Source organism: Thermobia domestica, chromosome 11 (genome assembly GCF_964235325.1).
Source record: "Thermobia domestica chromosome 11, izTheDome1.hap1.1, whole genome shotgun sequence".
In the NCBI taxonomy this organism is placed as follows: domain Eukaryota; kingdom Metazoa; phylum Arthropoda; class Insecta; order Zygentoma; family Lepismatidae; genus Thermobia; species Thermobia domestica.
The window spans coordinates 99,196,905-99,222,869 of record NC_137464.1 but is presented as its reverse complement, the minus strand read 5'-3'; the positions used below and the strand labels follow the sequence as shown (position 1 = coordinate 99,222,869).

General features: G+C 37.2%; 1 protein-coding gene across 6 annotated transcripts in view; it reads left to right on the top strand.

The window, feature by feature from the left end:
* The window catches only part of LOC145664307 (solute carrier family 25 member 45-like), an 88,269-nt gene extending 75,736 nt beyond the window's left edge, over positions 1-12,533 (top strand). For 3 of the 6 annotated variants that reach the window (XM_081730852.1, XM_081730854.1, XM_081730853.1), the window contains exons 7-8: positions 8,316-8,440; positions 12,106-12,533. In XM_081730852.1, coding sequence (XP_081586978.1) covers positions 8,316-8,440; positions 12,106-12,371 — 391 coding nt within the window. In that variant the 3' untranslated portion in view covers positions 12,372-12,533. Of the gene's footprint in view, positions 1-8,315; positions 8,443-12,105 lie in introns of those variants that run through there. The other 3 variants (XM_081730856.1, XM_081730855.1, XM_081730857.1) reach the window with 3 other exon arrangements.
* The last annotated feature ends 13,432 nt before the right edge of the window (positions 12,534-25,965 follow it).

Below are 25,965 nucleotides of genomic sequence, written 5' to 3'. Positions count from 1 at the left end.
CGGAGACTACAGTGGAAGTCGCGTATGGTTAGACGAGTGACAGCACATAATTTTTTTTAGAGGAAGTCAACTTCTGTTTGTATCATGGTGGTTGCATCGGTATCTGGCGCTAATGTGGCACTAGGCTGGGGGACGTCTGCATTTTGTATTGTCCCGTTAGTCTGCCACCGAGTGTTATATTATGAGGTGTCATTGAATTCCGTCCGTCATGCCACCCATGCATTAACGGACTTCTGCTGCTCAAATCACACTAGAAAGGGAAAAGGCTGCACGGTGTTTTAGTGAGAAGTGCTCAACTCTGGAATGAGGATAAAGATTTAATTTCATTTCACTGCAATACATCAATAGGGTAGTTTGTTGTATTCCGAGTTTCTTCTAGGCATACTTTCGGAGGTCCTATAACAGGTTTGGGTACAAAACCTCGCGGTGGCAACCTCGCTGACCAAAATCTCGCAGGCCAAAACCTCGCCTGGCCAAAACCTCGGGGGCCAAAACCTCGCCGTCGAAAATATCGCGTGGCCAAAACCTCGTCGCCCAAAACCTCGTGAGCCAAAATCTCGCCTGGTCAAAACTTCGTCGTCCAAAACCTCGCGGACGAAAATCTCACTTGGCCAAAAACTTGCGGAATAAAATCTTTCCTTAAAGTTTTCCCAATGAATTTGTTAATATGCAATTCCATATTACAAATAATAATAATAATAATAATTAGTCGTTGAGCCAGGAGGTTTCATGGTTTCATCTCTGTGGACTTGGTGTACCATACATTTTTTGATTCAACACAATACCAGAATGACTTTATCCATGATACTGTCAGTTACAGGGTTGCTATTGGCCGCTATATTGGAAAATGGCCGCTAATATTGCAATTTTTGAGACCATTTGTTAACAAGGGAGTTGCATGATTACATCTCTGTGGACTTGGTGTACTATACATTTCTTGATGCTACACAATACCAGAATGGCTTTTATCCATGATTCGGTCAGTTACAGGGTAGCTAATGGCCACCATATTGGAAAATGGCCGCTAATATTGCAATTTTTGAGACCATTTATTAACAAGGGAGTTGCATGATTACATCTCTGTGGACTTGGTGTACATTGTTTGATGCTACACAATACCAGAATGGCTTTTATCCATGATACTGTCAGTTACAGAGTAGCTAATGACCGCCATATTGGAAAATGACCGCTAATATTACACTTATTTTACTTTTTCCTTGTTGATAGTTACTCAAATTAACGGAATAAAATTAACAAAAGTTATTGATCTTAAAAAGTTCTGAAAATAATATTGAATAAACCATAAATAAAGACACACATGGAACAAAAGGTACAACGAAGTTCAGCAAAAGACCTGCAGCAGTTGAAAGATACTATTTAAACTCTGATATGAGAGCAGGATTTCTTCACATGGTTCGTGAAAAAACAAGCTGCAATTCTTCTTCAGGACAATCTGTGCTACATCCAGATCTTTCTTTGCCTAGGATCCAAAAAGATGAACATGATGTTTCAGTGTTACAAAACCTGATGACCAATGAATGGATAAATCCGTTTGAAGAAATAGATATGATCAGTTTATCTACTGGAGCTGTGCCAACTCCTGAAATTGTCAAAGACATGGTCAGAGCACATGAAGTAGGTCAAAAAGCTTATGAAAAATTCACGAAAGATCGTCTGTCTGAAGACTCAAAACCAGAAGAATTTTTCAAGCCTCTCAAGAAGCAGAAGCTGAAGACGTTCTCTGATTTGAAGAAGAAAGAGAGTGTGAAGATGAATAACACAGAGTTCGTTTTCAAGGCGGAAAGAAATCTGTTTGCTCAGATGGCAATCATTGCTAGCCTAAGAGAGTTGGACATGAAAAGTTTTTTCTCGTACCCTCTGGGACCTCTTCCATGGTCTTTGGCTACTCCTGATGGTTCGATTCGAAAAACTGCTAAGTCCAAACTGATGGAAGTCCTGACCAAAGACTTTGCAACTGATGGGCAAATTCCTAGTGACGCTGTTAACATCTTTGATGGAATGTGCCTTGTTCAAAAGCTGCCACAGGGACTACAAACATTTGGCGAAGTAGCTGACAAGCTCTTTTCGAGAATATTACAAGAATCCGTATTTTCTCAGACAATTCACGTTGTCTTTGATACGTACAGACAAGTGTCTATAAAAAGTGGCGAACGAAAACATCGAGCTGTCGGTGATTTTATAAAAGTGAAACATATAACTGCTGCCCATTCAGTCCGAAAGTGGAAGCAGTTTTTATCTGATGACGAGAACAAAAAAGAACTTATACGTTTCATTTGTAAAGAGTGGCAGAGCGAGCAGTATCTCAATCAGCTGAATACACGAGTTATGTATGTTACTTGTGAAGAAAAATGCCATAAAATTACAAGCAAACTGGCACAAGAAGCTCCTGAGTTGACATGTTTCCAAGAAGAGTCGGATACCCGACTTCTTCTTCACGTACAACATGCTCTTCTTTCGGGATTTAAAAAGATAATTATTAACTCCCTTGACACAGATATTGCTGTTATTACACTATTTGCTATAGAAGAACAGTTGAAAAAGTACAAGGGATCAATATTTCTAAAATGTGGATCTAGTGACAGAGTAAAGCACTACAACATGAGTGAGATGAATGCTTTTCTAGGTCAAGAAGTGTGTAAAGCATTGCCCGGACTTCATTCATTTACTGGGTGCGATGCAGTAAGTGCATTTGCAGGCAAGGGGAAATCTGCAGCCTACAAGATAATGACTCAAAATTCTAGACTCAGAACCGCTTTAAGTATTCTTGGAACTCAAGCTGATATATCAGAGGAAACAAAGAAGCAGCTTGAGTTCTTTGTTTGCCAGCTCTACTCTAGACAGCAAAAGTTCACTGACATCAATGAATTGCGTTACAGCATATTTTCTGCTAAAAAGGGGTCTGTTGAACCTCATAGCCTTCCTCCATGTCGGAACTCGCTCTATCAACATATAAGAAGAGCAAACTACCAAGCCCTCGTTTGGAAGAAATGTCTACAAGCTGATCCAGAGCTTTCATCCCCAGTGGACCATGGCTGGATTTTTACAACGGACAGTGAGGGAAGATCTTGTCTGGGAGTACAATGGATGGACTGTTCTCCTGCCCCTGAAGCTGTTTTGGAACTGATGTCATGTTCTTGCCCAAGAAAATGTGCCATGCCTTCATGTGTGTGCCTTTCCAACAGCCTCAGATGTACAGACATGTGCAAAATACAGACCAGTTTCAACTGTGAAAAAGTCACTGATTTCGACGCTGGACTGTCATCTGATGACGACAGCAGTGAAGATGAAGACTAACATGAATAATTTTTGAAGGAACTTATTAGTACAAATATTAAATACTTCAGAAATATGTATCTCGGTAAAATATTTCCAGGGAAAATAATAAATGTTACAATTTAAAACAAGGCCGTTTCTCATTTAATCGCAAATATCTCCTAATCGATTGGTTCTAATAAAAAAAATATTACTGAACATAATATGTGCAAAATTTTATCCTCTTCAATTTCATTCCTCTTCATTTTCTCGATAAGAGGAACCGTTTATGAGATAAATGCGCAAAACCTCGTAAATGTAGAGACATGGCAGCCATTTTTCAATATGGCGGCTTTAAGCTACCACAAATTTCAGGGTATCATCATTTGATGAACACCTTGGACCCCTGTGAGTACAAAAAGGAACATATCATCAAGTCCTTAGAGATGAAACCAAAAACCTATTTTTTGGATTCTGGCTCAACGACTAAATAATAATAATAATAATAATAATAATAATAATAATAATAATAATAATAATAATAATAATAATAATAATAATAATAATAATAATAATATACAAAACATCGTGTGTGGGGGCTTTCTCTGTATATTCTCATTTTCTCCCACTTTCTTCATTCCATCATTTCCTTCATTCTGATCATCTACGTCTCCTTTAATCTACAGGACATGATAGAGGGACGTAAAAACTAAGATACTATTTCATACTTTCATAAGTATTATTCGATTTTGTTAGAATTTCCTAAGGTCACCGTTACAGTGAAATAAAAACCACCCTAGGCTCAAACCCCATCTATGTTGAAAATTTGATCGAGACCAGTCTTTTGGTTCAAGAGTTATTAAGTCACAAACGCAGCCACTTTCATTTTTATGAATTTTTATATCTCACCATTTCCCTCTGCCATCCCGTCAAAGTAAAAAGATAAAAAACATCCCAGGAGGTAACCTGATTTGTGTGCCGAATTCGATCGAGATTGGTCTCGTGGTTCAAGAGTTACCAAGTTTAATTTTTTGTATATATATAAATATATCTCCCTCCTCTTCGTTGTGCCGTCAAAGTGAAATTAAAAAAGACACCCCAAGCTCGAACCTCATCTATGTTGAAAATTTGATCGAGATCGGTCGGGTGGCTCAAGAGGTATGCTGTCACAAACATGGTAATTTTCATTTTTATATGTACAGAATTTCAAAGCACGCGTTAGAGTATTTTCTTGTCATTATTTTAATGCAATTATGTGTTATTACAAAATATATACATATATAGAGCATTTTTCATCGAATAAATCGCCGTGATGAGATTTTATACTAAAGACATTTCTTCCCAGGCGAGATTACGTCCCGTGTAGTTTAGACCAGGCAAGATTCTGTGTCCCTAGATCAGGAACACGAGGTTTTGCCCAGGCGAGATTTTTGGACGCAAGGTTTTTAGCAAGGTGAGGTTTCAGTCAGGCGAGATTTTGGGACGCGAGGTTTTGGACTAGCGAGATTTTGGCCCACGAGGTTTTGAGAGGCGAGGTTTCGGCCCGGCAAGATTTCGGGCCACGAGGTTTCCGGCGGCGAGATTTTGGTCAGCGAGGTTGTAACTGCGAGGTTTTGTATCCAAACCTCCAAACCTGTTATGGGACCTCCGAAAGTATGCTTAGAAGAAACTCGGAATACAACAGACTACCCTATTGATGTATTGCAGTGAAATGAAATTAAATCTTTAGTTAAGTATACCCTGAAGGCCAAAGAAGAAAAATGATGAAAGAAACAGTGAAATGGGAAGGTAGAAAGAAATAGAACTTCTAAAGGACCCACGTATACAATGTTGTCATCATAAACTTACGCTGCCTGACATGGAATCGAACCAAAATGACTTTTGGACCCAGAAGTGAGCGCTCCATCATTCCCAAATTATGACAGACTGAGATTCGAGGCTGTTCCGTTTCGAAAAGTATCGTGAAAACAGTTTCGTCGCAGATAGATATAACTTTTCTATTGTACTAGTTCTCTTTTGTCTCGTGTTTCCTCTTATCTCGTGAGCAACACTAGTTTTTACACATGATACGAGGGTGGATTGGAAAGTTCGTGGCCTGACTAGAAATGAAGCAATTACTTTATGTTTGTATAGATTAATTGCGTAGTTATATCCGTTGGTAGTCACTGTGTAAAATTTCATTTCTCTTTCGTTTCAGGTGAGGAGTTTATTAGGCGTTAAGTCGGTGAAAGTGACAGAAATTTGTGACATAGAGAAAATCGAGCATCGAACTGTCATTAAGTACCTGCATAAAAAGGGCTTAACAGCACAGGAAATTCATATGAACATGGTAGAAACGTTAGGAGACTCCGTGCCCTCATATTTCACGGTGAGAAAGTGGGTAATTGAATTTAAAAGTGGCAGAAACAGCATTGAAGATGACCCGTGCAGTAACAGGCCTTGAACATCAACAACTACAGAAAATGTCAATAAAATTTTTGACCTGATTTTGAATATCCGCAGAATCAAAATCCGAGAGATAGCTAAGACAAGGGGTATTGCGCAAAACATTATCCTAAACGAATTAGGTTTTTCTAATGTGTCAACGAGATGGATACTCAAGTTGCTTTCAGTTAACCACAAATGCAATCGACTCCCCTTTCCCGTATTTGTTTAGAACTGTTTGAAAGTGATCCGGAGGAGTTTATTGGGAGATTCGTGACTATGGACGATATATGGGCACACTATCATACACCAGAATCGCAACAACAATAGAAGCAATGGAAATGACCTGGATCTCCTGTCCTAAAAGAAGCCAAACAAATTTTGTCGACAAACAGGGTTATGGCATCAATTTTTGTGTATACGTGGAGCATTATCCTGATTGATTTTTTGCAAAAGGGAAAGACTGTCAATTCTGAGTACTACAGCACCATTCTTCGACGTTTGCGTGAGGAAATCAGAATTAAAAGGCCAGGAATGCTGTGAAGAAAGGTGTTGTTTCACAAAGACAATGCGCGCGTCCACGTGTCCCTTGCATTCATGGCAGAAATTCGTTCCTGTGGGTTCGAACCTTTACCGCACTTGCCCTATTCGCCTGATGTGGCCCTCTAGGACTTTCACTTGTTTAAAAACCTAAAAAAGGTTTTTAAGAATCAATGATTTTCTTCGGATGCAGAGGTGAAAAGTGTTGTACTGGGATATTTTACAGGGCTCGAGGAATCATTTTTTTAAAAAAGTGATATAGAAGCGTTACCGGAGAGGTGGCGTACATATATCTCGGTCGAGGGGAATTACGTGAAAATATAAAACATAACTTATCCAAATATTTTCTAATTTTGTAAGACAGGCCACGAACTTTCCAATCCACCCTCGCAGCATACACATACACAGGGCACCAGGAATAGATAACCGTGGTGCCGTGGTGTGTGGACATGTTATTAGGTCTAAAAATGTAACATTCAAAAAATTGAAATGTGTTTAGTTCATAAGTAAAATTAATTTCAAGATACGAAGCTTTCTTCTGAAGATCGAAAATGCTTTTACGTTCTAAACATTTGCAAGTGCCAAATCGGAGTGAAGTGAGAGTATTTTATCTCTTTGTGAAATAATTATTACGCGATTCCCTTATTCCTTTTATTTATTCTTTATCGGATTTTTTTTAAAAAATAGATATATCGTAACATTGTTTAGCAGGTAATTATTATATTTTGTTATCTTCGTGAAATAAATGTAATAGGCTTATAACTTTTAAAATTTATTTTCGGTGCACATAAGCAAAACCCCCGGACTTGATCTACTCAACTTCTGTGGTTTCTCCTGAAGGCAAAGCGTTTCATAGTTACAAACAGCTTTCGACATTTGGTAGAACTTGTTTATTTCTCTTCGTTTCACTTCGGCAAAAAATTCTTTCGATTTTGTACATCGGAAATGTGCCATCAATATTTCACATTGGTTGTAGATATGAATATAATTTAAATTTGTATTTGTTAACTATGAGAAAGTTCTAGTCGAATCGACCCAGCATTTACCTAGGTAAAATGATAATCAATGTGCGAAAATGCATTCGTACACTATACATTTTCGTAATTTTAATATTGGAAATCAAATTTCTAAGACTGAATAATAAAGTATAATTCCAAATCATAATTTATGTATTACTCGATATTACTCTTATTTTGCGACATTTTATCATATTTGTCAATGTATTAGGTTGGTTGATTGATCAAGTAAGTGGAGTTTAAAGGCAGTTTCCAGCATCAGTTTTATACAAGAAGGAACTTTTCGCATTGAACTCGAGTTTTAATCCTAGTTTAACACCTTTCACGGTATTGAGTATCATAGATAGTAATATTTACGCTATTTCTACTATATTTTCTTCACTCATTTACAGAGAAGTTATGATTTTGCAATTTTAACGTTTAGCCATTTGACATTTCTTGTCTTGGAAATGTCTTTTCGATGTATTCAAAGAGAGCAGTTTACGTGTAACGCAAGATTTTCAGACGTTGTTCTTAAAGAGATTTTTGTTTGTCCCTCATAACAAATGTTTCACTACAACTCTAAAACATAATGCATTTTTTTAAAAATACAGAAGAGGTAGTTTCCTCGTGAGTGTGTTGCTTTACATACGATTGTTCTGAAACAAATAAAAAATACAAATAAAACGTGGAACTAATAAGAAACATAAATATCGACATTCATGATACAGTAAAATAACAAGTCGTTGTAGAAGTAAAATAATTTTTCCCATCTATTTTATCATGTAGATCTATTATCAAATAAAAGTATCGTAAAGCTTGTTCATAAACTTTTGTAATTATCAGGCTGGACTCTTGATAGTACTAACGTTGGTAAAAATTATTTTTTTTCTGCTTCAGTCTAAGGAAAGAAAAGTTATTTAATGTTCTAACTCTTGTATTTAACAATGATATCATTAACTTTTATTATCTTAGTTTGTTGAAATAAAACTTTATTTTCTCTGATGTTTCCTCATAATCCGCCGCTGGTAATTATAAATCTAATATTCACTTTTGTTAATTAAATTTTATAATTTATATTAGTTTGCTCTGTTTTCTTAGCGATATAATTGCATCTGTTGTCTACATGATGACGTATACTGTTAGCCTAGAAACCCATTCAAAAGTGTTTGGAAATCCATCTGTTCTAGTAGCTGGAGGAATGGCAGGTAGTTATTATTGCTAGTGCTTATAAAAATGCTATTTTATGTATACTTAGATGCTTTTCTTCCTAGTAATCAAAACATTTTAGTAGTTTGTGTTGTTGTACTTGATTTTCATTCTGTGCATTATTAGTTGCTTTTAATGCAACAAGCTAGATAATATTCTATCATATTAATTTGAGAATGTTACCACTAAGATTTAACAACTGATTGTGACTGTAAGATAAAGATTATCGGCTAATTTGAAATACCACTGCACCAAAGAAATGACGCTAGAACGACGCGCCTGCTGTAGTGAGCAATAGTGTTTATGAACTTGTAGGTGGATGAGTGTCATATGTGAGTGTCGTAAAATGGGACCTAAATTAAGTTCTTACTAGTATTACATGTAGAGATGCTTGACACAAGTTACTTGGCGCTCAAACACCAAGAAGTTATGGGTGGCCCTGGGAGAAATTGGTTGATATGTTAAGAGAAGATTATTTTTCTTTTTGAGCCAACCAACCGGTCCAGATATATATATATTTTTAGTGCATGCGTATCTTAGCCTTAAGACCAGCTTTAACGTTGCTTGCCTAGAGGGAAATTGAAAGCAGCTCACTGGTTGCCCAGTAACTGACCAAAAATAGAGTGCTCACAAGGGAAGTTCGGGAGAAAGCATTCGCTTGCAGAGAAACTGTGCATGCCATTTGAAGAACCAATTCATGCTGATTACAACAAACTAATAAAATTCCTGTACGGTTGACAACTGTAATCAGCATGAATTAGTCCTTTAAATGACATGTTTAGTTTCTCTGGAGGCGAGTGCTTTCTCCCGACCTTGCCTTGTCAGGAACTCTTTAATTCTGTTCCTCTGTGATTCTCCTGACCGACTGACAACAGAAAGCCCGAAGTCCAATTATAATTGACATGCAACAGGTAATCTGCGCCAGATACACGAGAGTAGAGCGATCATTTAAGCTCAAATGTAAATCTCGAGCTTGGACCATCTCAGAGAAGTTATGAAAAGATCTATGTCTAGAACGATATCAATGTTATATAAGTGGAGGCAGACAATAGCTCAGACAGTAGCGGGGAACGAAACCAGAAACTATGATCTGACGGGAACAATTTTTGCAGAAATGTATCAGATGATCTTAAATTGTTCTCTTTTTTAATAGATATGGCATTTCATGTATTTGGCAAAACTCTTAAAATATTTAAAGACAGGCTTGTAGCCGAAATCGTTGCAATGAAGTAGTTAAATTAATCGAAAATGCAATATTAATTTTATACGATTTATTGATAAAATAGAAAAAGACGAGAAGATTACGGGAAGATGCAATACAGAAATACGGGAAGATGACATAACTAAGAAAATATTATGACAGCAGTTTGACTAATTCAATTGTTATTCATTTAATTTATTAAAATGATAGTTAGGTTTACTCAGCCTTTTCTCCGTTTCCTTAACTTTATATTACGAGGTTACTACTCACTACATTATAAAAATAACAGCATGAACCACTTTTGATGTTTTTTTTTTTTTTTTTTTTTTTTGAGAAGACTAGTATTAATCACGTTTATTATGGTTTATCAAACTGTAACTTGGTTTCAGTCTAGTATAAGCACTCATCACAATCCTGGTGGTTTGCCTCTTAACTGTTACACGCAACGAAAGAAAAGCAAAAGTAAACAAGATTTCGATATTCCACCTTGTTACCTTTTACAGTATCAAGAATGTAAGATATTTCGCTATATACGTTATCACAAACAGTACACAGCACAGTTAAAATAAGAACTAGTTTGCCTGAGTGCTTAAGTTCCCACGAAAAATCTGAAGAAAAAAGATTCTTTTTTAAAGGATTAGAAACTATAATCCAATTAATATTTTAAATTTAAATATGTATTCGTTCTGCATAAGGATACTTCAGGTATGATTTAATCTTCCCATGACTTGGGAAGAGGACAATTCGAATGTCCTGTCATAAGAAATAAGTAAAAGCTAAGACTATCATCCATTTCCGCACGGTCACTTTTAGTCAAACTCACGAAAAATTGTAAATGTCGGATGCCACTGCAATGAGAGTATTGTTAAGAATTAAGGTTTGGGCTGTGTTTAGTACTAAAACATTTAGTATTGCCGAACGTTTAGTATTTGTTTCTGTTATGATAAACAGTGAACATTATGTTCTGGTAACAGCTTGATAAAGTATCAAAGTTCTTTTACAATTCAGTAACATCCAAAATATCAGATTAAATGAACTAATAAATATTCAGCAGAATACTTCTTTTTGAGTTATTTCATAGCTTTAGTTTAATGCATGAGATTCAATTAATCGAGTCGAAAACTTCATTGGTGCAAGACTATAGTTAACACTTTTTCTTTATTATAGTGATTCATAGGAGACATTAGTCGTTCATAAAATATCGCGTAGCAAATAAGGTACACTGAAGTGCCACTGAACTAGGAATACTTAAGTAGCCAGAATTTCACATAAAACTGTTAAGGACGTCGATTGTTGATGATATTCTTCCACACTGTTTTTTTCAGTGTATACCAGACAGGTTCAATGGATCGGGCTTCCAGGTGACCATTTCAACAGGAAAAAGTAAATGATATACTTCTCGAATCAAGTGGTAGCCAACGAAGATCTGTGACAAGAACAGTTATCCTGCTGATATACTCCTTTTCAATTTTGATGGCAGAAACCCATGAAAGGTGTGAGTTCGCCCATCATCCATCAAATTTACGTGTCATAGTGTATGTGATTATTTAATCCATGCACCAAAGATCTCGAACACAGCAGAAAAAAATCACTGAGCGACCATGATCTTGTATTCTTCTAATCTTGTATGCTTCCTTTTACAGAAAAGGCACTATATTCGTATCTTACCTCTCGTGCTTCTCTTTTCCAATTGTCAATCGTCCAGTCATGGTGTTCTGTGTCCGATGGAAGACAGTGGGCGGAATTGCGTACACTGAGAAATGGCATTCTAGTCTGTCATTGGCTTCTGAAGCCTATGCTGTTTAGCGAGCACTACAAACATGAGTATGGTTGCACCGTTCTTCTACTGACTGTCCAATGGGTAGTCTCATTCAATTGGGTAGTCACCTCGGCTAAGGTTTGGTGACACTGACTGCGTATGATATAACTGGGCCTGCAAGATTACGATTGTTCAAATCCACTTGCCCCTTGGGGCTTGTTCGATGATCTTTTCTTCAACCACCATTTATGTACTCTCACCTTTCTGTTACACCGCGGAACGATAAAATCCCATTTCTCAATATTTCTGAAACTGAATGCCCTCCGCCTGAAACACCTATTTTGTCCTCGATCGAAGGAGTCTTAATCGCCCAACAGCTGCATCTACACATACGATGAAATAAGGCAGCAGCCCCATGATATGAGCATTACACGGTCTATTCCTAATTCAGTGGCACTTCAGTGTATAAAAAGTACCAAAAATATGTCTTCACACTTATCTGAAGAAACATACGTACTTTATTTAAGGAAAAATTATCAATTAGTATTACTAAAGCTGTCTGTTAATACAAATTTCAGTGTACTTACAATTAATTGATGTATATAACTATAGAATTTTATTTTATTCCCTGTGAAATATTATTGAACGTTTATTCAAAATTACATTGTTTAAAATATTGAAAATACTGGTGTTCATTTTCGCAGGTGCTTTATCATGGGCCTTTATCATTCCATTTGATGTGATCAAGTCTCGGTTGCAAGCGGATGATCCTTTAGATCCAACTTATAAAGGAACATGGGATTGTGTTGTTAAAAGTTATCGTGCTGATGGTATAAGCATTTTTATAAGAGGCTTTAGCGTGACTGTGTTACGTGGATTTGTAACAAATGCTGTTACATTTCTTAGTTTTGAATCTTTTATGGAGACTTGCCGTCGTTTTCTTGAAAAGGAACTTCGTCGTTATAGATGATAACCATTTGGATGGTTTGATAATTAAAAGAAAAACAATTACTTACGAATGTGACTAGTACAACGCTTTGCTCAAAGAAGATATACATACGTGCGTGTGTGTAATGTTGAATATTTTTTTTTTATAAATTTATTTTATTTGAATAAATCATCTAATAGTATATCTTAAGAAAAAATAGTAATTGACTGCGGTCTAAGTATTGCAACTATTGTAAAATAATACGGAATTATTACTCAAATATAATTGTATAGCAGTTTCAAAAATTGAAAAATTGACAATTACATTTTATAAGTTTCTGTTAACTATTTACTAAAAGTCACAGTTAAATTTGATTAATTTATCATTTAAAAATTTAAAAAGAAAATCCTTGTAAATAAGAAAGAAAAATAAAATAGGAGATCTATATTATCTTTCTAGAAAATAAATTTGTGTTAAAAAATTAAATGTGTAAGGTAATCGGCAATTTTAAATTAAAGAACTGTTATTTTGAAAATAAATAGATACAACATTGTAGAATCATGTTCATAAATAACCGAATTGTCACTTATCTTTTGATAATTCATTGCATATCAGGGTTCACAAATAATTCATCTCATGGATTTCGCTCACTTAAAAGGGAACGAATTCTTTAGGAAATGAGATAAATTTTCGTTTCTTTTGCAACTGAAGCCGTGACGTCCATAACTACACAAGTCCAGCTGAAATGATATTGTGAAAATCAATAAAAACTTAATATTTCTTGGAATTGTGAACTTGGAAATCAGATTTTTTCATAGTTACACTTTACTTAAGAACAAATGACACTAAGTATTAAAAGAAAGAGTAATACAAGTAATTTGTCTATAATAAAATAATGAAAATACCGGACATGTGTTATTATGGAACTCATTAGTCTGTTACATTGGCTTTAGATACTCTAGCTCTGATTTGAAAAAGGAATATAAGACTGGGTTTATGTTTAAGCAATAATGTTTGGAAATGAAACAACAAACAGTCACTGTATACATAAACCCAGTCTCTATTTTCACAATTATGTAATATCACAAACAACACATTTAGTTTACTCATATCTTTGCTTCACTTAATCAGAATCCTACACAACTTTACTTCATGATTTCTCAGCACTGGGAGTCTGATCTTTAGCATACTGGTCCAGAAGTCTCTGAAAGTAAAGTTGCTCTGCAGGTAAAATTGAGGAAATGTATTTTTCAATATTCCTGGCTTTAGGAGCTTTCAGGGCGAATTTCAGCTCTATATCTCTCTAAGTTTTCCGCATCAACTTTTGCTTTTCCTGTCATCATGAATGCTCCTGTAACTAAGTCGCTTGATGTCTTGCTTGCAGTTATGGTTTTTGATCTCTATTCAATTATTTTATAAAACGTCACTTTCCACTTTTCTTGTTCATCAGTAAGTGGAGGCGGTACTTTAATGTTAGTGAAAACAGCTTTAAAATCTTTAAATCATACTTTGTTCCACTTTGACTACACTAATATTTCTTGGTGCGCGTGCCTCTATGTAGCAACAGTGGAACATTGTGCTGTTATGATTTACAGACACGCTAAACTCATGTCGGCTGTTTGCTTTCCAGAACAACACAGGTCCATGGACTTGTGTACTAATGAAACTCAATAGGTCAGTAACACGCAGAAAATACGGGAACCTGTTTTGTTTTGAATGTCAAACGATAGACCTCAGTTAGACGATTACAACGATATATATAATTAATATAGTGCCAAAATTACCAAATATAGGCCTATATCTCAATCTTACGTAGACTTAACGAATGTGAATAGTGCGATTAGTTTAAAGAATAACTAACTCTATGGCCTATGGAACCCAGAGGTTCAATGCCGCGTTCACAGAAGCTCTCTACTGACTTCTATTCGTAGCCAATTGGATCCAGTTTCTACTTTATATTCCTATTTCTGCAAGATCCAACTTAATATTGTCCTCCCATCTGCGTCTAGGTCTTCCTAATGGTCGTTTTCTGATTGATCTTCTAGTTAAGACTTTGAAAGCGTTCGTACTTTCTTCCATTCTTTCTACATGACCTGCCCACCTGAGCCTCCCAGACTTGATGACCCTAACAATGTTTGGTAAACCGTATAAATTATGTAGTTCCTCGTTATGAAGTTTCCGCCATTACCCATTCCCGTTCCTCTTGGGTCCGAATATTCCTCTCAGAATCTTGTTCTCAAATACTTTCAAGAGCTCCTTCGTGGCTAAGCGGTTATCGTACGCACCTTTGGCATGGGAGACCCGGGTTCGATTCAAGGCGGGAGCTCATGCGATTCAGATTCCACGTTAATCAGTTGGTCCACGTCTCATATAGCCTCGCTGCTGAACGGGATGTTAAACTCAAAATCAACTCAACTCAAATACTTTCAGTCTATGTTCTTCCCTAAGAGTAAACGACCATGTTTTGCAACCGTACAGAACAACAGGCATGAATATCATTTTATATATTTTAAATTTCAAATTCCTCGACAGAATTCGCGACAACAAGATATTAAAACGTTTTAAGAAACAGATAGCCATTAAAATATTTTCAGACTTGACTACATTTTAAAAGGGTAATGAGATTCTTCTTGAAGGAATGAAATTATTCAAATCACTGTAATTCCTATCACTTGAAAAATAGAATATAAAACACTAGTGTACGCAAGATAGGGGGTCTATTTTATCTTCAGAATTTTAGGTTATAAGCTAAATGAAATGAAAATGAAATCTATGAGTTTTACGTCCCACGGTTATGCCGGTTAGGCTAAAGGAGACGGTGATGATGAGTAATGAATGAAATGGTGGAATGAAGAAAGTGGGAGGAAACGGGAGAACCCCGAGAAAACCCACGCACACGGTGTTTGTCCACCACAAAGTTCACTTGGCGGGGCCTGGGATCGAACCCGGGACCACAAGCACCAGAGGTGAACGCTCTACCACTGAGCCACCGCGGCCCCAGGTTATAAGCTATATTAATGCATCCTATAGATAGGAAAGAGGCAATATATATATATTTCAGGATTGACAACATTGGTGGTCACGAAAATATTCACAAAGTAACAAAACTGGGGGGCCTAGGCCCTCTGGTCCCCGGCTTGATCCGTCATTGCTTTCTACATTTGCTGAGATAAAAGCTGAATTGTATTTCTTAAAATGAAAATGAGCTATGAATATGTATTTGGAGGACACGCAAATCTTTGTGACCAACTAGATTGCACAACAATGACCTATCATCGACAATATGGCTACTGATTGAATGCATATAGATTGAATATACAGAAAGCATTTAATGAAGATATTATTCTTGAACAAGAAAGTAGAGAGCTTATAAGGAAATGGAAAGAAGCAAGAAGGATTAAAGAAGAATGTGATAGAGTGATGAACTGGAACAGTGGATTGACAATAAATGGAGAATGGGAAAGAATATTAGAAAGAGAAGAAGGAACAAGAAGAAAAATGTATACACGACTCCAAAAGTGCATTACCACCTGCAATTCTCCTTTTTCTGCAATAGCAGGCAACCCAAAAAGCTCGGCGGTTGGGTTGGTAGCAAATTCGAAAGGCGTTGGACTAAACCTCAATTTTGTCAAAAATATATCAGTGTGGCAAACTGCAAATAAGAGAATAAAACAAATTGTTAAGAATGACAATTTTATTCCTGTGATGGAGTTGGATGACATCAAAAGTTACAAAATGACTTACTTAAGCAGTTAAAACAAGGTGAATGGTAAGAAACAGATATAAGAAGAAAGCATTTCTCTCTTTCCCCCACCCCACCCCAAAAAAGAAACTCATAAAAAGAAAAAAGTTATATAATATAAAGGTTTCATATAAAAGCCTAACAGCACAAAAACAAATAGCTCAACGAAACGAAAAAGAGACAAACACAGAATAGAGGACACAAGTGGCGTAGCAGATTGCGGCCCTCCCATGCAAGATAAAGAAATGGGACCCTAGTTGTAAACCCCATTGTAATAATAATAATAATAATAATAATAATAATAATAATAATAATAATAATGATAATAATAATAATAATAATAATAATAATAATAATAATAATAATAATAATAATAATAATAATAATAATAATTATTATTATTATTATTATTATTATTATTATTATTATTATTATTATTATTATTATTATTATTATTATGATTGTTGTTGCTATTTAAAAGTCGTTTCCTTTTCAAAATCTCTGACTCTGTCTAAGAGCATGAATGCATATAGCGATCATTTGTGCTCGTTTTGTCAACGAGCGGTCCCAAAGGCTAAAAGGGGTGGAAATCTCCAAGAGAGAGAAATAAAAAACTTTCTTATGGTAAATTCTAGTTCAAAGTTCGAAGCAGTTGCTTTTGCACGTGACTTTCTGTTACTTTTTTCAGGGAACAGAAAAGTTCTGGCGCCTAAGAAATTATACCATATAATATTGCAAATTCGCAAGTGAATGAATTTACATTGCAATTTGTGGTAATAAAGATATTATGATTAGAAACCAATATTGTAAAAAGTAAGTTTAATTTGTTCATCCATCGCAAGTCTTAGGGATCCCTTATACCTCGCCGCCCCTCGAATATCGATATGGAAAATTTAGAATGATATATTCATGTCCATATATTCGCGATATCGAATGTTGATATACGATAATAAAGATAGCGACAATAGCGATGTATAGACATATCACAGGCCCAGGTCCGAGAAGTGATGCTTGAAATATACTGGAATCAACAATCAAATTCTAAATAAGTTCTCCATTTCCGTATTCAACGTTGAGGTGGAAGGGTGTGAACCCGAATAGAAATTTTAAGCAAAACAAATGTTAAGATAAAAGTAGGTTTTCCGCCTCCCCTTGAATACAAAAATTAAGAGAAAACTATTACTGTAATTTATCTGGAGAAACGGCAGCCTCCAACCTTGGAATTTCGAAACAAAACCTATGCCAATCGTTTGTGCTACGTTTGTGCCGGAATGTACCGCAAAAATTTTCGTTTGTACCACTTCCGGTACAAAGTTATGGAGTTTTAAAGTGGCGGCTGGGGAAACGGCAGGCCCCCACCAAGGAATTTCAAAACAAAACCGTATGCCAATCGTTTGTGCCGGAATGTACCGTAAAAATTTTCGTTTGTACCACATCCGGTACGAAGTTATAAGGGTTTTAAAGTGGGGGGCTGGAGAAATGGCAGCCTCCAACCTTGGAATTTCGAAACAAAACCTATGCCAATCGTTTGTGCTACGTTTGTGCCAGAATGTACCGCAAAAATTTTCGTTTGTACCACTTCCGGTACGAAGTTATAAGGGTTTTAAAGTGGAGGGACTGGGGAAACGGCAGCCCCCCACCTAGGAATTTCAAAACAAAACCTATGCCAATTGTTTGTGCCGGAATGTACCGTAAAAATTTTCGTTTGTACCACATCCGGTACGAAGTTATAAGGGTTTTAAAGTGGGGGGCTGGAGAAATGGCAGCCTCCAACCTTGGAATTTCGAAACAAAATCTATGCCAATCGTTTGTGCTACGATTGTGCCGGAATGTACCGCAAAAATTTTCGTTTGTACCACTTCCGGTACGAAGTTATAAGAATTTTAAAGTGGTGGGACTGGGGAAACGGCAGCCCCCCACCTAGGAATTTCAAAACAAAACCTATGCTAATCGTATGTGCTACGTTTGTGCCGGAATGTACCTAAAATTTTCGTTTGTACCACTTCCGGTACGAAGTTATGAGTTTTAAAGTGTGGGGCTGGGGAAACGGCAGCCCCCCACCTAGGAATTTCAAAACGAAACCTATGCCAATCGTTTGTGCTAAGTTTGTGCCGGAATGTACAGCAAAAATTTTCGTTTGTACCACTTCCGGTACGAAGTTATAACGGTTTTAAAGTGGGAGCTGGAGAAACGGCAGCCTCCAACCTCGGAGTTTCGAAACAAAACCTGTCAATCGTGTGTGCCGGAATGTACAGCAAAAATTTTCTTTTGTATCACTTCCGGCACGAAGTTATAAGAGTTTTAAAGTGGGGGCTGGGGAAACGGAAGCCTCCAACCTTGGAATTTCGAAACAAAACCTATGCCAATCGTTTGTGCTAAGTTTAATCCGGAATGTACCGCAAAGATTTTCCTTTGTACCACTTCCGGTACAACGTTATAAGAATTTTAAAGTGGGGGCTGGGGATACGGCATCCCCCAACTTTGGAATTTCGAAAGAATACCTATGCTAATCATTAGTGCTGCGTTTGTGCCGAAATGTACCGCAAAAATTTTCGTTTGTACCACTTCCAGTATGAAGTTATGAGTTTTAAAGTGGGGGCTGGTGAAACGGCAGCCAACAACCTTGGAATTTAGAAACAAAACCTATTCCAATTGTTTGTGCTACATTTGTGCCGGAATATACAGGAAAAATTTTCGTGTGTACCGCTTCCGTTAAAAAGGTGTAGAAGTTTTAAATTATGAAGCTGTGGAGACTGCATCCTTGTAGTTTAAAACTTTTATATCTTTGTACCGGAAGTGGTACAAACGAAAATTTTTCATGTGCATTCCGCTACAAACGTTGAAAAATAATTGGCATATGTTTTATTTCGAAATTCAATGGTGGGAGCCTTTGAAATCGGCAGCCCCATAGATTAAAACTCCCTTATCTTTGTACCGGAAGGGAAACAAACGAATTTTTTGCTGTACGTTCCGGTACTAACATGGTAAAAGGGATTAAAGTAAGTTTTGTTTGGAAACTCAATGGGGGGGAGGGGCTGTGGAAACGGCAGCTTCCTAGTCTAAAACTTTTATATCTTTGTACCGGAAGTTGTACAAAAGAAGATTTTTACGGTACATTCCAGAAATAACAGTACAAACGATTGTCATAGGTTTTGTTTCAAAATTTTAAGATGGCGGGCTGTGGAAACACCAGCTCCCTAGTTAAAACTTCTATGTCTTTTTAACAGAAATGGTAAAAGCAAAAGTTTTGCAGTACATTCCGTTACACACGTAGTACAAACGATTGGGAAAATCTACAATTTTGGAAATTGAAAGGGGAGTTTCCGTTTCTACAGCCCAGACTTTTAAACTCTTATACTTTTGTAACGGAGCTGGTACAAACGAAATTTTTGTACGTGCCTGAAGTTGCCCCCCCCCCACCTCTCCCAAATTACACCAAACGTTGCACATCGTTAGTGCATCGTTAGTGCACGTTAGTGCATTTAGAACTAACGTTAGTGCTATCAGCGTTTACGAGGTATTAAGATTTTTGGTGGGGGGGCCAACTTCATATGAAGTTTGCCCCCCACCCATCTTTATGCAGACAGATTTACACAAAACTTAGCGCATCGTTAGTGCATCGTTAGTGCACTTAAACACACTAAGCACTACCGTTAGTGCTACAATATTTTGGGATTTATTCAAGATTTTTGTGGGCGGGCCAACTTCAGAAACATCAAATTCTATACAAATAGAGATAGAAACATAGAGTTAACGGCAATCGTCAGTGCACTTAAAAGCACTAATCACTAACGTTAGTGCTATCATATTTTGGGATTTATTCAAGATTTTTGGTGGGAGGGCCAACTTCAGAAATATCAAATTCTATACAAATAGAGCTAGAAACATAGTGTTAACGGAAATCATTAGTGCATCATTAGTGCACTTAAACGCACTAAGCACTAACGTTAGTGCTACCATATTTTGAGATTTATTCAAAAAATTTGGTGGGGTGGTCAACTTCAGAAATATCAAATTCTATACAAATAGGGATAAAAACGTGGGGTTAACGGCAACCGTTAGTACATCGTTAGTGCACTTAAAACACTAAACACTGACGTTAGTGCTACCATATTTTGGGATTTATTCAAGATTTTAGATGGGGGCCAACTTCAGAAATATCAAATTCTATACAAATAGAGGTAGAAACATGCAGTTAAAGACAATCGTTATTGCATCGTTAGTGCACTTAAATGCACTAAGTATTAAGGTTAGCATTGCCATATTTTGGGATTTATTCAAGATTTTTGGTGAGGCCAACTTCAGAAATATCAAGGTCCATACAAACATTTAGTGCTTTCTAGAAACACTAATGATACACTAATGAATGGCATTAATTTTTGTTAGTGCTTGAAGTTCGGGCAAGTTCACCCTGCCCTCCAAAGATATTGTACCTGTAGCACCTACACTAATGAAGTACTAACGTTAGAGATTGGTGCACTAAGAACCACTAACAATTGCACTAGAAGATATCATTAGTGCTTTTGAATATGGCGGAAATTTGATGCAATTAAAAATTTCCAATAAATTTCTTATAGGAGTTTCGTGACATGTAATTGTCCATAACTACACTAATATTGAAGGACAAACGAAACTGTCAGTGTTTTCTAGAAGCACTAACGATGCACTAACGATTGCACTAGAAGAGATCATTAGTGCTCTTGAATTTGACGGAAATTTGATGCAATGAAAAATTTCCCATAAATTTATTATGTGTTTCGTTACATGTAATTGGCCATAACTAAACTAATATTGAAGTACTAAATAAACTGTCAGTGTTTTCCAGAAGCACTACCAATGCACTAACGAATGGCGCTAAGTTTTTAGTTAGTCCTTGAAGTGGGGGCGCTAAGTTCACTCTGGCCTCAAAAGGTATTTTAATTGTAGCACATTTACTAATAAAGCACTAACCTTAGGTGTAGATGCACTAAGAAGCACTAACAATGCACTAACGATCGCTCTAGAAGAGATCATTAGTGATTTTGAATTTGGCGGAAATTTGATTCAATGAAAAATTTGCCTAAATTTCTTGTGAGACTCGTGATATGTAATTGGCCATAACTACACTAATAGTGAAGCACTAACAAAATTGTTAGTGCTTTATAGAAGCACTAACGAATTGCACTATTTTTTCTGTTAGTGCTTAAACTGTGGGTGCGAAATTCACGCTGACTTCCCCATAGGTTTTTTACTTGTAACATCTACACTAATGAAGCACTAACGTTAGGTGTTTGTGCTCCAAGAAGCAATTACGATGCACTAACAATTGCACTAACAGAGGTAATTAGTGCTTTTAAATTCGATGGGAATTTGATACAATGAATAATTCTCCATGTGTTTCTTATGGGAGTTTTGAGACTTATAATTGGCCATTTCTACACTAATGGTGAAACACCAACGAAATTACTTGTATCTTCTAGAAGTACTAACAATGCATTAACGTATAAAACTAATTTTTTCGTTAGTGCTTGTAGTGGGGGCTAAGTTCACGATAATTTCGAAAGTTTTCTTTCCTTGTAACATTAGTGCTTACTAGTGCACTAACACCTAAGTTTAGTGCTTCATTAGTGTAGGTGCTGCAAAGTAAGAAACCTTTGCGGGCCAGCGTGAACGTGGTTCCCACTTCAAGCAGTAACGAAAAATAAGTCCATTCGTTAATCTATCGTTAGCGCTTCTGCAAAACACTCATAGTTCCGTTAATGCTTAACTATTGATGTAGATATGGCCAATTATATGCCACAAAAATCCCATAAGAGATTCATGTGGAATTTTTCATTGCGTCAAATTTCCGCCAAAATCAAAAGCACTAATGAGCTCTTCTACTGAAATCGTTAGTGCTTCTTAGTGCATTAACACCTAACGTTAGTTCTTCATTAATGTAAGTCCTACAAGTAAAAAAAACCTTTGGAAGCTTTCATGAACTTGGCGCCCCACTTAAACCAATAACGAAAAAATTAGAGCCGTTTTCGTTAGTGCTTCACTATTATTGTAGTTATGGCCAGTTACATCTCAGGAAACTCACATAAGAAATTTATGGGGAGTTTTTCACTGTGTCAAATTTCTGCCAAATTAAAAAGCACTAATGAACACTTCTAGTACAATCCTTAGTGCATCGTTAGTGCTTCTTCGTGCACCAACCCCTAACGTTAGTGCTTAATTAGTGTAGGTGCTACAAGTAAAATATCTTTGGTGGTCAGCGTGAATTTGCGCCTCTTCAAGCACTAACAAAGTAATTAGTTCATTCGTTACTGCTTCCTGAAAATACTGACACTTTGTATGGAATTTGATATTTCTGAAGTTGGCCCCCACCAAAAATTTTGAATAAATCTCAAAATGTGGTAACACTAACGTTAGTGCTTAGTGTATTTAAGTGCACTAATCACGCTCTAACGATTGCCGTTAACTCCATGTTTCTACCTCTATTTGTATAAAATTTGATATTTTTGAAGTTGGCCCCCCACCAAAAATCTTGAATAAATCTCAAAATATGGTAGCACTAACGTTAGTGCTTATTGCGTTTAAGTGCACTAACAATGCACTAACGATTGCCGTTAACCCCATATTTATACATCAATTGTATGGAATTTGATATTTCCGACGTTGACTCCTAACCAAAAATCTTGAATAAATACCAAAATATTGTAGAACTGACATTAGTCCTTACTGCGTGTAAGTACACTAACGATGCACTAATGATTGCCGTTAACACTATGTTTCTATCTCTATTTGTATAGAATTTGATATTTCTGAAGTTGGCCCCTCCACCAAAAATCTTGAATAAATCCCAAAATATAGTAGCACTAACGTTAGTGCGTAGTGCTTTTATGTGCACAAACGATGCACTAACGATTACCGTTAACCCCATGTTTCTACCTCTATTTGTATAGAATTTGATATTTCTGAAGTTGGCCTCCACCAAAAATCTTGAATAAATCCCAAAATATAGTAGCACTAACCTTAGTGCGTTTAAGTGCACTAACGATGCACTAACGATTGCCGTTAACTCTATGTTTCTATCTTTATTTGTATAGAATTTGATGTTTCTGAAGTTGGCCTCCCCACCAAAAATCTTGAATAAATCCCAAATTTTGGTAGCAATAACGTTAGTGCTTAGTGCTTTTAAGTACACTAACGATGCACTAACGATTATCGCTAACCCCATGTTTCTACCTCTATTTGTATAGAATTTGATATTTCTGAAGTTGGCCCCCCACCGAAAATCTTGAATAAATCCCAAAATAAGGTAGCACTTATGGTAGTGCTTAGTGTGTTTAAGTGCACTAACGATGCACTAACGATGCGCTAAGTTTTGGGAAAATCTGTCTGCATAAAGATGGGTGGGGGCAAACTTGATATTAAGTTGGCCCCCCCACCAAAATATTCAATATCTCGTAAACGCTGATGGCACTAACGTTAGTTCTAAAAACACTAACGTGCACTAACGATGCACTAACGATGTGCAACGTTTGGTGTAATTTGGGAGAGGTGGGGGGGCAACTTCAGGCACGTGATTTTTTTGCGGTACATTCCGGTAAAAACGTACCACAAACGATTGACATAGTCTTATCTCGAAACTCCAAGGTGGGAGGTTCTGGAAACGGCAGCCCCTAGTTTAAAACTGTCATACATTTGAATTGGAAGTGATACAAACAAAAATGTTTGCGATTCATTCCGATACAAATGTTGTTAAACGATTGGCACAGCTTTCGTTTCGAAATTCCGAGGGAGCTATGAAAACGGCTGCCCCGTACTTTGAAACTCTCGTATCTTTGTACCGGAAGTGGTACAGAAAAGAGTTTTGCGATACGTTCCTGTTTAAAAGTAATGCAAACAGTGAGCATAGGTTTCATTTCGAAACTTTTAGGTGCGGGGCTGCCGTTTCCACAGCCCCTCTTAAAAACTCATATAACTTCGTACCGGAAGTGGTACAAACGAAACTTTTTGCGGTACATTCCTGGTCAAACCTAGTACAAACGATTGGCATAGGTCTGGTTTCGAAATTCCAAGCCCGGAGGCTGCCGTTTCCCCAGCACCCCCGACTTTAAAACTCTTATAACTTCGGATCAGAAGTGGTACAAACGAAAATTTTTGCTGTACATTCCGGCACAAACGATTGGCATAGGTTTTGCTTCGAAATTCCAAGGTTGGAGGCTGCCGTTTCCCCAGCCCCCGCTTTAAAACTCTTATAACGTTGCACAGGAAGTGGTACAAACGAAATTTTTTGCGGTACATTCCGGCACAAATGTAGCACAAACGATTAGAATAGGTTTTGTTTCGAAATTCCAAGATGGAGGCTGCCGTTTCCCCAGCCTCCGACTTTAAAATTCTTATAACTTCTTACCGGAAGTGGTACAAACGTAAATTTTTGCGGTACAATCCGGTACAAACGTAGCTCAAACGACTGGCATAGGTTTGCTTTGAAATTCCTAGATGGGATATGGCGACATGCACCTTGATTAGGGATGGCCACATCTGGATAATTTTTTATTCTGATATTGCATAGAAACTTATTCGGATTTGCAATATCCGGTTGACGGATAACAAAACGAATGACGCATAACAGATAATATCCGCCTGACGGATAATATCTGGATAACGGATGACTGATACTATCCGGATAATGGATGATATCCGGATGACGGTTAGGGATAATATTTGGATGTCGGATAACATCCGGATAATTTATAAAATTAAGATAACGGATAATATCTGGATAATACAACATTCGGATAAGTGACTACACCCGGATGACGAATAAAGGATAATATCCGGATAACGTATATGGTTTTAAAAAGACATAATAGGAGAGTCCGTATCAGTCTTTTCAGCTCACGGAGTTATTAAAAGACGATCATCGGGCAGTGGTCTTTACCATTGAAAGATGTTGCTTCTTAAAATGTTTCCTAGTAACTACCAATTTTCTTGTTCTTGTTGTGGGGCGCGCTGGCTCAATGGTAGACCGCTTACTCTGGTGCGTGGGGTTCTTATTGTTTCGATCCATGGCAAGTAAGTTTGCGGTGGACAAGATCGTATCCCGTGGGTTTTCTCAGGGTACTCCCGCTTTTTCCCCCTTTTCATTACACCAATTCCTCTATTATCATTGACTTGCTTTAATCATTGAGCGCTGTGGCTGCGTGGCAGAGCGCTTCCTCTCGTGCATGGGGTCCTTATTTTTTCGAACCCCGGGCTAGTAAGTTTGTGGTGGACATGATCGTATAGGTCGGTTTTCTCAGGGTACTCCGGCTTCTTCCCACTTTTCATTACACCAATTCCTATATTATCATTGATATGTTTAATCATTGGACGCGGTGGCTCAGTGGTAGAGCGGTTCTTCTCGTACATGGGGTCCTTATTTTTTTATTCCCCAGGCAAATAAGTTGTGTGGTGGACAGGATCTTATCCGTGGGTTTTCTCAGGGTACTCCCGCTTGTTCCCACATTACATTCAACCAATCCCTCTGTTATTATCGACTTACTTTAATCGTTGGACGCGGTGGCTCAGGGGTAGAGCGCTTCGTCCGGTGTCCAAGTAAGTTTGTAATGGACAAGATCGTATCTGTGGTTTTTGTAAGGGTACTCCCGATTCTTCCCACTTTTCATTCCACCAATTCTTCTATTATGAGTGACCTACCTTAAGGATTGTCGCGGTGGCTCAGTGGTGGAGCGCTTCCGCTGGTGGACGAAGTAAGTTTGTGGTGGACAAGATCGTATCCTTGGGTTCTCTCAGGGTATTCCCGCTTCTTCCCACAATTCATTCCACCAATATCTCTATTATTATGTACTTGGTTTAATCATTGGATGCGGTGGCTCAGTGGTAGAGTGCTTCCTCTGGTGGGCCAAGTAAGTTTCTGCTTTA